This window comes from Hyperoodon ampullatus, assembly GCF_949752795.1.
Source record: "Hyperoodon ampullatus genome assembly, chromosome: 2".
In the NCBI taxonomy this organism is placed as follows: domain Eukaryota; kingdom Metazoa; phylum Chordata; class Mammalia; order Artiodactyla; family Ziphiidae; genus Hyperoodon; species Hyperoodon ampullatus.
Window position 1 is genome coordinate 92,100,729 of NC_136915.1, and position 15,316 is coordinate 92,116,044.

The following is a 15,316-nucleotide window of genomic DNA, read 5'->3' on the forward strand; positions in this document are numbered from 1 at the left end:
TGGGGGGTTATATGTATCTCAAGAAAATAAAAATCTGATATTTACTCATTCGCCGATTATTTCATAAGGTTACATTGACTAAATAAAACAATCTAGATAATATACAAAATGGATATATGCCTTTCACACTTATGGAATTTTTTTAATGAGCATTGATAAAATTCAAGTCTCATCAAGTCCTCAGAATCAGATAAGTTATGATTTATTTCCTCAGGTATTGTAAGAAGCAAGATAGCTACTTTTACCTCCTGACAGCAGTGGTAAAATAAATATTTTCAATCATCTAAACTCTTTTGTTTCTGCACTCATTAGAGCATGCAGCTAGTAGAAACCAGGCATTGACTGATTTGATTGACATGTGTTTATTTTCTCTTCCACACACTGTGGGATCACAGCATGAGAGTAATGAAAGAAGAGCTGTGATTTGCAATCATGGATAGCATAACTATTTATTATAATCATACTTACAACTGGACCTGGTGGGCCCTGGGGACCTTCTCCTCCTTTCAGTCCAGGTACACCCTGGGAAAAGTGAAAAGGAAAGAAAATGAATTGATGTGAATTGAATATAAGTAGGAGGTGATGTATGATTGATAAAATGAGGATATTAGGAAGTGTTTCCAGACACTAATGTACATGGCTATACGTATTATGACAACCAATGCATATGCTTACATATTTCCCTTTAATTACTCATGAATCTTTATTTAGTGGAGACCTAAAAAAATGCTTTTAATAAGCAATTTTATTCACATATTTTATTAATATGTTAATTATACCTGAGCTCCAGAAAGTCCTCTTTCACCTGGGAAACCACGTAGTCCTGCTGGTCCATCTTTCCCTGAGACACCTTGAGGACCTGGGTCACCCTAAAGAATATAATATACATCCATCATAGAGAGTAAACTCTACATGTTTCCAGAAACAAAATTGTAATTACCTCTAAACTACTGTGAGTAAAGTCTGAATACCGTTTAATGATGAAAGTATTGTGTGGAATGTCATATACATTAAAATGAACTACTATTCACAGTTGAGTGTATATAAATGGATGGTTTTATGGTCAATAGAACTAACTGTTCTTATATATTGTCCAGTCATGCCTTGAGATACAATAAACTGAATATTTTACTGACATATCTTTCTGACATTCATTTAAATACTACACCAGCATTTAGAGAATCTGTGGACAAGTAATGAGAAGCTACAGTAAAAAGCAAATGGATATTTTCAGCCAAGAAAATTCCTTGAGCATGGTATACCTTTGCACCTTCTTTTCCTGCAGCACCAGGAAGACCTTGCTCCCCAGGAGGGCCAGGAGGACCAGGATGTCCACGTTCACCTATGGGACCAGTCTCACCAGTTGGTCCCTAAATTGGATAAACAAACTTCATTAGATTGCTCTTTTATCTTTGGCAGAGATAACACCAATCCAAAACAAATATCACTCCCTTTCACAAAGTTTTATCATTTTCAATTATTTTCATGATGTCCTACAAAACTGCATATAAAGCACTGAAAGTGAACTACCTGGTAGAAGTCTGAAAGATTATGTGTAATCTTTATTAAAATCTGAGTGTATAAGGGAAATATATAGATACATTCAAAGAGCTGTATTCTTTATTTAATACCAGATTGTTTGAGTGAGGTCAAGTATTGTTAAAAACTGTTTTTTTCACTATAATTTCATACTCTCCCCTCTTTTTTTTTTTTTTTTTTTTTGCGGTACGCGGGCCTCTCACTGTTGTGGCCTCTCCCATTGTGGAGCACAGGCTCCAGACGTGCAGGCACAGCGGCCATGGCTCACGGGCCCAGCCGCTCCGCGGCACGTGGGATCTTCCCGGACCGGGGCACGAATCCGTCACCCCTGCATCGGCAGGCGGACTCTCAACCACTGCGCCACCAGGGAAGCCCCCCTCCCCTCTTTTTATATTAGGTGTCAAATGAGTTTAGGAGTAAAAGAGGCACTGGTACTGCTACTCAATGAATCACTGCTTGATAATAAGCTCAGGTCCCCTGGAACCCAAACAACCAAAGTGGTCCTCCTTGGAATTTCCATGATTGGAGACCTTCCAATTGTTAATCTATGTTCATTTGTCAAAGTCTAGACAATGTGGCAGGGGGACCCTGAAGATCATGAGTTTGGGTTGGCAGTTCCTTTCGGCCAAAGACTATAACAAATAGCCCACTGCCTTAAACTGCTGCAAATGCCAAAGTGAAAAATGTCAGGTCACTTATGTGTCCCCTGAGTGGTGCTGGTTTGTGGTGCTATTTCAAGTGTAAATAGAGAATTGTGACCAGTTGCTCTCTATCTCCACTTAGAAAAAAGCTAAATGAAGGATTTAAGTTAAAGATATATAAAGGGAAACTTTCCAGATGCTGAGATTGTTAAACAGTGGAATGTGTTACTGAAGTTGCTTATGGAATATCATTCTCTGTTATTTTTATAAAAATGCAACAGATTCTTACTTTTGGTCTTGGATAAAAAACACATCTATCCTGAATTTGAGTGTACATTTCTAGGTTTAAATTCCTTTAATTATGGATTGCTGAAGGTCCCCAACTTATCATTAATGCATAAACATTTCTCCCCAAAGGAATGTTTCCTTAAACATCTGATCAGAATTTCAATAGTAAGGAATGTAGAACTGATCCTAATTTAATGGCTATCACCACTGAGACAAAAATGAGCGGTGATTCACATGACCACATAAAAAAAGGAGTATTAAGTATTGCAATCAATATTGCTCCTATTAAATCACTTCCTTTGTCCTAACATGAAAATAAGGTTACATTTGAAATAAGCTATAGAATTTTCTTTCTTAAAAGGACCAATAAAGAAGATTAATCCAATGAAAATGCATATTCAATAACACACCTGTTATTTTTATGCCTTAAAGTAGGGAGACAGAAAAGAACACGGGGCTCAGAAACCAGATGTCTGCATTAGGCAGAGATGAATTTTCAAAATCGTTGAGGACCTGAAATGTTCAGTTAAGCCCCAAGAGGTTTACATTCTAGTTGGGGTCCTAATTCTATTTCTGTTCATAGATAAATAACATAATAGGAATCATTCTTTCAGTTAGATTTTTTCCACAGAAAATTGTTGTGAAGTTGTTTGGAATAAAGAAGAAAACAATTATTTAGAGGGTTTTTTAAAAATTAAAACTGATAAGCAGTTAAAAGGAGGCTCAGCACACACAAAGAAGTCTGCAAAAAGAACATCATGCACACTGCTTTCTTCTCTATAAAGTAGCAAACAGAAATTCCCTTGGCTCAAAAGTGATCTCTGAAATAAAAGGGATCAATCAACCAATCTAAGGATTCTTCATTTTTGCTTCTATCACACATATTCCTAGAAAGAAGACACAGTTTTCATTTCTCTGTGTGTGTGGTGTGTGATTGAGTTACAAAGTATTAAGAACTAATTGTAGGCTGAGAAAAGACTACTTAAAGCAATTGAATAATTAAAACACTCAATCAACTGCTCTTTTACTATAATTTGTTATTAGCAGGGGTAAAATTCCAGCTAGTAAACTAGATGTGTCTTGTCCATTCAATAGGCTATGCCAGAATAAAAACATTGTTTTCTATCCCTGTGAATTGTTTTCTATAAGTAGTTAATACTATAATTCAGGATACTGCATCAATTTTTGAGATTCTTTCTGCCACCTCCCTTGAAAAAGCTACTTGTCTTTGCCATTATTTCTATATACTCAAAGATTACACACTAATATTTTATCACTGATGGAAATCATTGTTATGAAGACAAAACTTTTAAGAAACATGTAATATAATGCAAACATTAACATTTTAGAAGAATTGTGTTAGAAGCTTTATATTTCTAATATATTATACCTCTAAATCTAATTTATACTCAGAAAACTAAAGTCATTTTATGATTTGAAATCCCCGAAAAAGATGATGGCCAATCTATTTAAAAATTATGTGGTATTTTTAGCAGATGATGCCATGATCAGGCTTTCGTGTCACGTTCATTGTGAACTTTCTGACTTAATGTCATTTATTTTATTCTTTTATTTTATTCATTCAGGCAATTGAAAAATCGCTTTATCTAACTGATGGCTTGCTGAAGTTCATTTGGTGCAGGCAAATTATATATTTAAATGCCATCCAAAATATAAAAATACATAAATTTCAATTAAAAACTTTTCACAATAAAATGAGCAAATTTTACACAACTTAGAAAAGGTGAAAATATAAACAAGAAGATAAATCTTGTTAGGAAACTAAAGTAAATGGAACGTACCTGTGGTCCAACAACACCCCCTGGACCAGGAGGGCCGGTCTTGCCTTGAAACCCCTAAGGTAAAAAAAAATCTATAAAATCTATCCAGGACACAAAGCATAAATTAAAATTCTCTGAGACAGTTGAATAATTCACATTAAAAGAAAGTCATTTTTGGCTAAAAATACTTATTTTTAAATGCCTATGAATTATTACATTCCAGTTCTTTTTATATTGAAAATTTAACATCTTCACTATTGTATACTGTAGTCCTATGATTACTTTCAATAAGCTTAAAAAAGAAAACAAGAAAATGGGCTGAAGCTGGGGCAAAAATGTGTTCTTAGCCCTCTTTCACTGTGTCAGACAACATAGAAATTTTAATCGAGAAACGTTTATAGATGAAATAAATGAGGATTTAGATATTCTTTGAAACAGTCCACTGGTTCTTTATACAGAGATAAATCTACAGTCTGTGATATTAATGCATTTCTCTTTCATGCATTCCAACAATCTCATAAAATAAACAAGATATAAAAATAAATTTATAAAAAGACAGCTTTGCATGTTTTGTCATTATTTCAACATTTTATCAGTGTTCTTTCTTAAAACCCAAAAGAATATACTTACAAATGTACCTTGCATATAATGCAGTCATTAGAATAAAATCCAGTAGATGTGAGCACATGTACTCACTAAACAAGGCCTTTGGGCATATATTCTGGTATCTATATTTCTCTAGACTCCTGGGTTATTCATTCTGCATGACTGTTATTATGATTAGCAAATTTCCTTCTCATGTGAGTTAACTGACACTTAACAGTTGGATAAAGATTCAAAATACTGACAAACCTACCAAAGAACTGAATTAAAGCAAATAGTATTTGCAAAAGTTTTATTCATTATAACATCAGATTGGAAATAAGAAAGTTAGAAAGCAAAGAGCAGAAACTAGCCCCACACTTGTATCATGAACTTCCAGATAATTGTGATTACATTATTTATAAAAACAAAACTTAAAAGCAGGAAAGGAATCTGTAATTATTTTAATTGATACCATGGGGAAAGAAAACAAATTTCTCCTATTTTTAAAGTACATTAATTCTTTTTTTTTTTTTTTTGGACTTGAGGACACGGGGTGATGAGAGGGGGAAGCTGGGGCGAAGTGAGAGTAGCATCGACATGTGGGAAGCAGCAGCATAGCACAGGGAGATCAACTCGGTGCTTTGCGATGACATAGAGGGGTGGGATAGGGAGGGTGGGTGGGAGGCTTAACAGGGAGGGGATATGGGGACATATGTATGCATATGGCTGATTTACTTTGGTGTACAACAGAAACTAACACAGTATTGTGAAGCAATTATACTCCAATAAAGATCTATTAAAAAATACACTATTTCTTAAGACCATCAGGTTTCCACTTGAGTTTTCAATAAAAACAGCAAAGTGAATCAATTCAAGGGAAATATATTATAGCATTTACTTAGCTTGACTGCTTAATTTTAACTTTTCAGGAACTTAATGGTGTGGAAATTTGTACCCACATATGTAAGCATATATATACATAATATTTTTTTTCTTTTTCACTGAGAGATAACAGCTCTTAGTGCTGTTACTCTTATCATTTTCTTACAGCATTTAGTCCCAAATCCTAGCTAGTCCTTAGATGATCTCAATAACTTCCATGATCACAACTATTATCAATGCCTTCTTATGCTTTTTCCTCAGCTTAACATTCTCAAAATTGTTCTCACTAAATGAATCCTCTCCTTTGATCTTCCACCTCTGTTCTCTCCCCTTATTAACAAAGTGACTTCAGATCCCAGACTTTCCTCGGGTCCTCAAGCTCAGTCATTTAATCCTACCATGTCATCTCAGAAACTCTAAAATCCAGCTTCTTCTCTCTTGCCGAGTAGACCTGTCTTATTTGAACTATACTAGCCACTTTCCTTGACTGCTACAGGTTTTCAAGTCAGGTTCACTCACCTGTCCACTTGTTATCATGCCACAAAAGCAAATCTATTCAGCTCATTGCTAAGCATATGTCATGAAATATCCATTACCAAGTCTACACAATCTCAACTTTCCCTAAACAGCCATGCACCACATGTTTGCATAATCTGTTCCCTCTGTCTGGATCACCTTTTGCCCAATTTCTAATCACAGAGTTTGACGTAAAAATGTAAGTACAATTAGGACTTTAAAAAATTAGTCTTATAAAGTTTTTTCCTTAGTAACTGTGAGAGCAAGAAGAGCAGATGAAATTGATCACAATAATAATTAATTATGAAAATTAACTGATTAAAAATAAATGCTTAACTGAGGAAAATCTGTGAAAAATTTGCCAACCAGACTTGTACTCATATGTTCTAAAAGAATGCTAGTACCTCTGAGTGAAAAACAGATTTGGAAGGAGCTGGAAAACAGCATTGACCATACGCCTGCTCATTCAAAACATTCAGAGTTTTGCAAGTATCTTATAAATCTGACACTGAGGATCTTACAAATGAACTATGTACAAGAAAACTTTTATAGATCAGAATGGAGTGTGATTATTCTAATACTGTCATGTAATAAGACTTTCCTTGCCATTTAATTTTAGGATAATAAGTTAAATTATGTTTTTCAAAAGCCCGAAAAACAGAAGTTAATTTGATACATGAGTAATAAAAATGTAACTCCTATTCTGATCACATCTACAGTCAAAGCATGACTTGGCACTGTGTTTCTGAGACAAACGTGGGTTGTTTCAGTATAATAAAGACTATCTCTAATTATTCCTAGTGGTCTTAAAAAAGCTTTAAATTGTAAGATGTCAGAATGAACCTTCAATTCAAGGATTTCTGAATGGGGACAAATCTCAAATATAATAAAATACTTTCTTCTTTAAAAAAAGGAAACATATATATCAAAATATAGTTGCCCTAGATTCTGACTCTTGGACAAGACAATCTTTTGAATCACAGTCAACACAGAACAAGGTGAGAAAGAAAGACTCCTGGTGATAGGGTGACTCACTATTGTCCTTAAAGTGGATTTGAAATCAGGAATACAATTTTCCAGACATAATTCTAGTTGTTGTTTACAAGAAACTACTAGATGAGAATAGCCATCCTAGAAACATTAGTTAATATGCTACTTTTCCATTTTAACTTTAAAGGTTATATATAATATGGTTATTTTGGATAGAAGCAGAAGCTCTTGATTAAATTAAAGTCAAAAGGGATTTTATAATGATAATTCTCTAGGTATCCCTTCCTCAAAAGACATTTTGGAAATATTTGAGAGGTATTCCCAAGAAGCTATACCATGATTTAGTTAAAAATGATTGACTGTAATATTTGAATGAGAATACATTTGCAAATTTGAATGTGGATTATCCTTTAGAGAGTTTATTTCTTGTTCATCATGGAGAAGTCTTTCCCAAGAGGAAATCCAAACAATTTTACTCTTTGGTCTCACTAAAATCCTTCTTGATTTTGCTTTTGTAATCCAAGACTTTGAAGTTTACAATCTGACTAAAACTAAGAAGTCATTACACTAAAAATTGTCACTTGGTGAGCAAAACAGGAATTGGCTGCTGCTGCCAGATTGTTTATCCTATGTAGAAAATCATCATGTTTTCAAATCTGTTATCCAGTATTTCTATTGAACCCCAAATATGCGTTCATGCTGGCAGAATATCCTAAGATAATTTTGAGCCACACAGTCAAAGGTAGTCTGTGTTGTGGTTTCCTTAAGAAATGTGGATAAAATTAATCAATGTTAGGAACCAAGAATTGATTCCAAGGAAACATGCTAATCCATGGTGATTTCTTATTAGACTACCATCCCACTGCAACAGTCAGATACAAAGTTTTGTTAACAGTGGCAGAATAAATAAACAAAACAGCCAGGATTCTTAAACCATAGTTGAGCTGCCAGTTTCCCTGCTGTCCATCTCTTTTATACACATAAGTTGTTCAGAGAATGTATTTAATGTTATATTCCCTATAATTTAAGTTACATTTTTTTTCCATTTCCATTTTCCTACTTGAGAGGAGAGAATGCATTTGACATAGTTCTACACCAATTACAGCCTTACAGTTCCAACAGCGGGAAATATTTCATCCCTTAATTCTGGATAGAATAATATATTATCTGCACAGTTTATTGTAATGTGTCTCCTTTAGAGAGTAGAAAGGTGAAAGGGTAGGGTGGAATATATCTGTAACAAAGACTTATGTGAAAGGGTTAAGGCTGACAACCTTGTAGAGGTATCCAAAAGACAGTGAGGTCTTTTCCATCAGCTTATCCCTAAAGTGCTGTTATTGAAAATAAGGAAAATCAAGTAACATCCATGTCCTCAAGTATATTTATTTAAATGTTTAGATACAAACATAGGTCTATTTATGTATTTCAAATATATTTTTAAAAGATTAAATGGAATTAATTTCACCATTGTCCTTAACCTGGTAATTGACTTGTTAATAATAAAGTATCTTTCTGTGAAATGATGAAGTGCTTGAGACAGAAAATTTGAATCAGAAGACTGGGGTCACTTACAGTCTCTCCACGTTGCCCAGGGTGTCCTGGCAGGCCATCCTTTCCAGGTGGTCCCTGAAATCACAAATATTAAACATCAAATGTCATAAATATTTCTTGAATTATTTACAATCTAAATACATGTTAGGCAATTTTCTTATATCTTCATTAGATATCTTATTTTGATGTTCTATTGACTTCATATACGGTAGAATGTGTATATATATATATATATATATATTTTGTGTGTGGTACACGGGCCCCTCACTGTTGTGGCCCCTCAGTTGCGGAGCACAGGCTCCGGACGCGCAGGCTCAGTGGTCACGGCTCACTGGCCCAGCCGCTCCATGGCATGTGGGATCTTCCCGGACCGGGGCACGAACCCGCGTCCCCTGCATCGGCAGGAGGACTCAACCACTGCGCCACCAGGGAAGCCCCTGTATATATCTTTTTAGCATATCTGTAGCTATAAATGAGACCAGGAGAAAATTGTACAACTGTAATCTGAATATTTTACATTTAAATTTCATTAGCATCTTTCTTCTCAAAAAGCATATTCATATTGGTTTGTATTTTTATTTTTGTAAAAATGTTAGTTCCTCAGTACTTGACAAATGAATATTTTTCCCTCTTTTTGGTGATGTGTTCCTAATATAATTTCTTGTGCAATGAGAGTTGGATACCAGAGATAGATAGTGTCCTCTAGTGGTGGCCTGAGCTTCTAACTGACAAGAATGTGAAAGAAATACAAACTTATAAACAATGGCATTTTACTTCCCAGTTGCTTCAAGTAAAGGAAACAAGGAGCAAGGCTCAATTTTAGAAGTCATCAGGACAAATTTTTCCCAGCAGCTTTTCTTAAATACCCTCTTGGAGGCATAATGTTTATTAAACACTGGAGAGCACATCTACTATGTTATCACTTTGAGTAAAGGATGCTGTCTTTGTCATGACTGAAAAAATAAATGAAGCCATTAACTAAGTACTTAAAGTAAACAACTCTGTGAGGTTCTTATGTTTTAGGTACTTAGTAGAAATAGATTGCTTCTTTAGACTGCATTATGGATTATTCATCCTACTCAGAAACTATTAAGCACCAAGTTCAATTTTCAAAACATGTATAATAAGTATAGGCAGAGATATTTTTAGGTGAGGATGTCTGGCTAAACGAAGAGAAATGATCACTGTGATAACATTTTTAACGATAACAGGTATACCTCTCACAGTATGTTAATTATTTGAATAAACCTACTTATTTATTTAAAAATACATTATTTACATAAAGCTATTTTCAAATGTCGATTCTTTGTAAATTGAGTTTGAAAAAAAAGTATTTCAAAATAAGATCATTTTCACAGATAGCTTTTTTCCCACTGGAATAAGACTTTTTCTAGCTTGGTTATAACATTTCAGTGGAAAGCCTTGCCGACAGTGACTAGTACCAGCTCTGCTTCCTGATTGCATCTTTATTGACACACTGGTTAAATTACCAGCTCTAATTAAAGCCTGTTATGATATTTCACAAGATCATAGCTTCCTCAGTGATTTGTTCATATTTTCCAGGATCATCTCCATGATTCTATTCCCATCCACCCAAAGGACCAAAGCTGGAATGTTTTTAACCAAGTCCCCAAAATGTTCTTGGATATCATCTACCCATCTCTTCTTTCAAAAACATATATTACATACCTATGTATTAGGCATTAGATGTATTGATCTCAGTTTAGAGGTGAGACATAAATAAGTAGTTGATTGCTAGTGGACCTCATCTAGGTTCAGTATTTCAAAATAGTAAATAAAAACAAATCCTGTGCTCTATCACTATTTTGATACATATGGGAATAAACATGCCATTAGTTGAGGGCAGTAGTAAAAGTTTTAACTAAAATTATAGAGGGCGACAGCTAAAGGGTAATAAACATGAGTCAGGTGTTTTTTTTTTCCACCACGCTAAAGTGCATCTCAAATGATGAGTTTTGCAATCAGTATAAGCCAGTTACATGTTTTTTAGCAAATCTGTAAATATAACAGTTAAATATCTTGTTATGTTTGCTGGTGTGAAAAGTATAGATTACACTTTTATTGCAAAATATTATAACTCTTTAAAACAGTGATCTTACGTCTAAAAAATGTCACATGGGATGAATGCAACATGATTTTTAATGGCTTTCCTAGATATCCTATGGGAGCAGTGTAAGTAGACTATATAAAGAATTCATACCATCATCATTTTTCTTAAGTATTTATTCCTAATATTAAGTGATTGATCCTAAGTATTTTTTTTTTTTTTTTTTTTTTTTTGCGGTACGCGGGCCTCTCACTGTTGTGGCCTCTCCTGCTGGCGAGCACAGGCTCTGGACGCGCAGGCTCAGCGGCCATGGCTCACAGGCCCAGCCGCGCCGTGGCATGTGGGATCTTCCCGGACTGGGGCATGAACCCGTGTCCCCTGCATCGGCAGGCGGACTCTCAACCACTGCGCCACCAGGGAAGCCCAATCTTAAGTAATTTTAATGGCCTCACACTACTATCCAATAAAATAAGCATATTAATTACCAAATAATTTCATGGCATTAATTTAAATATAATAATTTTATTGATCAAAGTAAACTGCCCCTTTAATATTGCTGGTGAAGAGTAGTGACAACAAATTCATCTAAATGGGGGGAGGGTGCATATACAGCAAAGCAATCTGTGAAATGACACTTATAAATAAATGTTAAGATGTTTTTCACTTCACACTGGCACTGAGTTTTGACTTTTCTCTAAATAGAATGTATCTTACAATAGGCATGTTATAAATCCTAATCACCTAAATTAATTTTTTTAATTAGAATAACTATATGCTGACACTGGCATGAGATTAACAGACTCTAAACATGAACATTCTAAGTGCTTAATCCATACTCCACATGTGTCTGCGTGAATATATATATTTTTTCATTTATTTTTCATGTATATATCTAATATATATATATATATACATATATATATATATATATATCCTGATTACAATGAAAATGAATCAATTAATTTGAAGGAAGAGGAGCTTGGTTCTATCCCTTTACCTGAATCCCTCCTTCTAAATATCAAAGCAATGAAGACAGTTCTTTCCTATATGTTATAAAACTACATAGCAGAGAAATAATAGGTACTCTTATTTCATGAACTAATGTTTAATTTGTCAGAGAAATAGAGTATAAAACTCATTTTGTTTAGCAGTGAAAGCAATGTTCCTTAACAGTGTCATGTCTTTCCAAGCAGACTACATGTTTCTCAAGCGTAGGCATTTATTATACTTCTAATACTCCTTAGAGACAAAATGCATGCATGATCAATGGCTCAAAACTTGTTGAAAGATACGTGACAGAATGGACTGAAAAAGTTTGAGGAAAAAATGGCTTTCTTGACAATAAAATTATATTACATGAGGGAAACTTCTTAACAGTTTGTACAAATACAAATGGTATGATAATGTTGAAGTTACACATATCACTGGATTTTATGTTGCTAAACAATGATTTATGCACATGGCTTCAAAATACTTATGAAAGAATCTTATGTGCAAAATCATTTTTGCAACAGTATTTTCACTCCTCTGTATGTGCAACTTTGCATGACTTAATATTACACTTGGAACAAAACTGAAATAGTGAGTAAACAATATTATATGCAGACATTATCTATATTATCCTTTGTTTAATACTAGCTATTTGTATTAATCCTTTCATAACACAATAATATAGATAACAAGTTTTCTTGATATGTTTGCTGTAATAGAGCAAGACTGTTAGTGATATAAATAATATTTTAAACACAGTGTCTAAAATTATTTTAAAAAGTAAGGGAGTTTCAGCATTTAAGTCAGTATTTCACACAATAAATAATTCATTTTTCAAATATGTGGCTAAAATCACATTTGAAAGTAATCAGAGAAAGAGGGGGTTATTCTAACTCAATATAAAAATATTGGAGAACAAGAGTTCCCTGGTGGCACAGTGGTTAAGAATCCGCCTGCCAATGCAGGGGACACGGGTTCCATCCTGGTCCGGGAAGATCCCACATGCCGTGGAGCAACTAAGCCCATGCACCACAACTACTGAGCCTACACTCTAGTGCCCGTGAGCCACAACTATTGAAACCCTCACACCTAGAGCCCATGCTCTGCAACAAGAGAAGCCACCGCAGTGAGAAGCCCGCGCATCGCAATGAAAAGTAGCCCCTGCTGGCCACAACTAGAGAAAGCCTGCACACAGCAACGAAGACCCAACATAGCAAAAAAATCAATTAATTAATTAATTAAAAAAATTGGAGAATATATTTATTTACTTATAAATGATTTTCAACATGTTTAAAAATATAATCATTTGTAACATTTATTTAAATTTCTAACATCTTAATTTATAATTTTCTGAATCGTTCATTTATGCAAGATTGTTACTGGACTATATTTGACTAACTATAATTATTTATATTATATATAATTATTAGAAATGAGAACATTGGGAAGTACAATTTTTGAAATATTGGCATATATAAAAATCCTCACATAACTTCCTCTCACAAGGTGCATGTTGTTGTGGTTTTGCCAAAAAGATTCAGTTCAACAGATGTAGAAAACAAACTTATGGTTACCAGGGGAGAAGGAGGGGGGAGAATTAAACTGGAAGAGTGGCATTGACATATACACACTACTATATATAAAATAGATAACTAATAAGCACTTACTATATAGCACAGGGAACTCTACTCAATACTCTGTAATGGTCTATATGGGAAAATAATCTAAAAAAGATTGGATATATGTATATGTATAACTGATTCACTTTGCTGTACACCTGAAACTAACAAAACATTGTAAATCAACTATTCTCTAACAAAAATTTAAAAAAAGGATTCAGTTCAAATATCAGTTTAAAATATTCATCCAAAAATCTATATCAATGTGCTGCTAAGTGAAAATAACCAGGATGTGAGTAAAACTGCCAGTAGGAATTAGTTATTGGTATTATTACATTGAGAAAACATTTGGTTCTCAAATCACTGACAGCAAATTTTAACTATACTTAGTTTCCTACAGCGTAGATAATATTCAAACTATGTTGGTCTTATTCTCAGCCAAAACTTCTTTGAACTTTGCTATTCGAAGTACGGCCCATTGACCACTGGAATTGGCATCATCTAGACATTTGCCAGTAACGTCAAGTCTCAAGACCCATCCCAGACCTACTGAATTAAAATCTACATTTTTAACAAAATACCAACATGATTTATATGCACATTAAAGTTTTAATAGCATTGTCCATTCTGGACTAGAACAGTGGTTCACAAGCATTAGCATGCATCAGAACTATGTAGAGAGTTCGTTAAGATACAGACTGGGCCCCTCTCATAGAGTTCTGATTAGGTGAGTGAGGTGGAGACAAGACGTTGCATTTCTAACAAATTGCAAGTGCTGCTGATCTTCTGGCCCAGGGACCACACTGTGATAACAATTTCTTTAGACAGGTGGGTGCTATGGTTTGAAAGTCTGTGTCCCCTTGAAATTCAGATGTTGAAATCCTAACCCTCGAAGGTGATGCTATTAGTAGATGGGACCTTTGGGCAGTGCTTATGTCACCTTCATGGAACCTTCATGAATGGAACTAGTGAGTTATAAAAGAGGTTCCAGAGAGTAGACAATGAAAAGTCTGCTACCCGAAAGAGGGTCTTCACCTCACTATGCTGGGATGATGATCTTGGACTTCCAGCCTTCAGAACTCTAACAAATAGATTCTACTGTTTAAACACTACACAATCTGTGTTTTTTTTTTTTGTTATAGCAGCTGGTATGGACTAAGACAGTGAGTTGATTCTAACTCATAAATAAACTGAATAGGTTGCCAAAAAAAAAAAAGAGAGAGGATAAAAAGCATCTGAGCACTGAGCATGTCTTATATTCCCATGAATATTTGTGTGAAAGTAAAAGATTTCAATTAACTTTGTGAAAATATTTGATGAAGATATTCTACAGACTCTGGTTCTAAACAAATTTTATAAAAAGGAAATGATTCATGAAGGGTTATCATTACATTTTCTAAGAAAAATACATTATAGAGGCAAAAATAGTAAATACAAATAAATAGATCTTAATGTGATATAAATAATGTCAGAATGTTGGAGGATGTTTAGGAAGTGACATTTTGAAGAAGGATACATTGGATAATGGAAGCTAAAAAGGAAATTGATACACAAAATATTTAAGATTCAGTAATGATTTTTAATGCTGTCAATAATATTCATTGTAGTAGAAGAGTAGTTGAGAGAATAATATTCATGTTCTAGTTTTGATATACTTTGAAGGAATATTTAATAAGATATATTTAAATTAGATTCAGAAACATTTGATAAACTTCACAAGCTGAAAATACATACTCTGGCATTATTAAGCACAATTTTGTTTTTATAGGAATTTTTATCCATATTTGTATCCAGATATTATTTAATATAAAAGGTATGACTTTCAAAATTTGACAACACTGTCAAATGAAGAAAGAGAAAGAAAAA

The 15,316-nt window shown here is 34.1% G+C and overlaps 1 protein-coding gene across 4 annotated transcripts in view; it reads right to left on the bottom strand.

Annotated features, from left to right (window-relative positions):
- COL11A1 (collagen type XI alpha 1 chain) overlaps positions 1-15,316 on the bottom strand; it is a gene marked incomplete at both ends in the record, with an annotated part of 206,353 nt that overhangs the window by 64,279 nt on the left and 126,758 nt on the right. For all 4 annotated transcript variants that reach the window (XM_079696519.1, XM_079696517.1, XM_079696520.1 and 1 more), the window contains 5 exons: positions 469-522; positions 780-869; positions 1,263-1,370; positions 4,271-4,324; positions 8,795-8,848. In XM_079696519.1, coding sequence (XP_079552645.1) covers positions 469-522; positions 780-869; positions 1,263-1,370; positions 4,271-4,324; positions 8,795-8,848 — 360 coding nt within the window. The remainder of the gene's footprint in view (positions 1-468; positions 523-779; positions 870-1,262; positions 1,371-4,270; positions 4,325-8,794; positions 8,849-15,316) is intronic.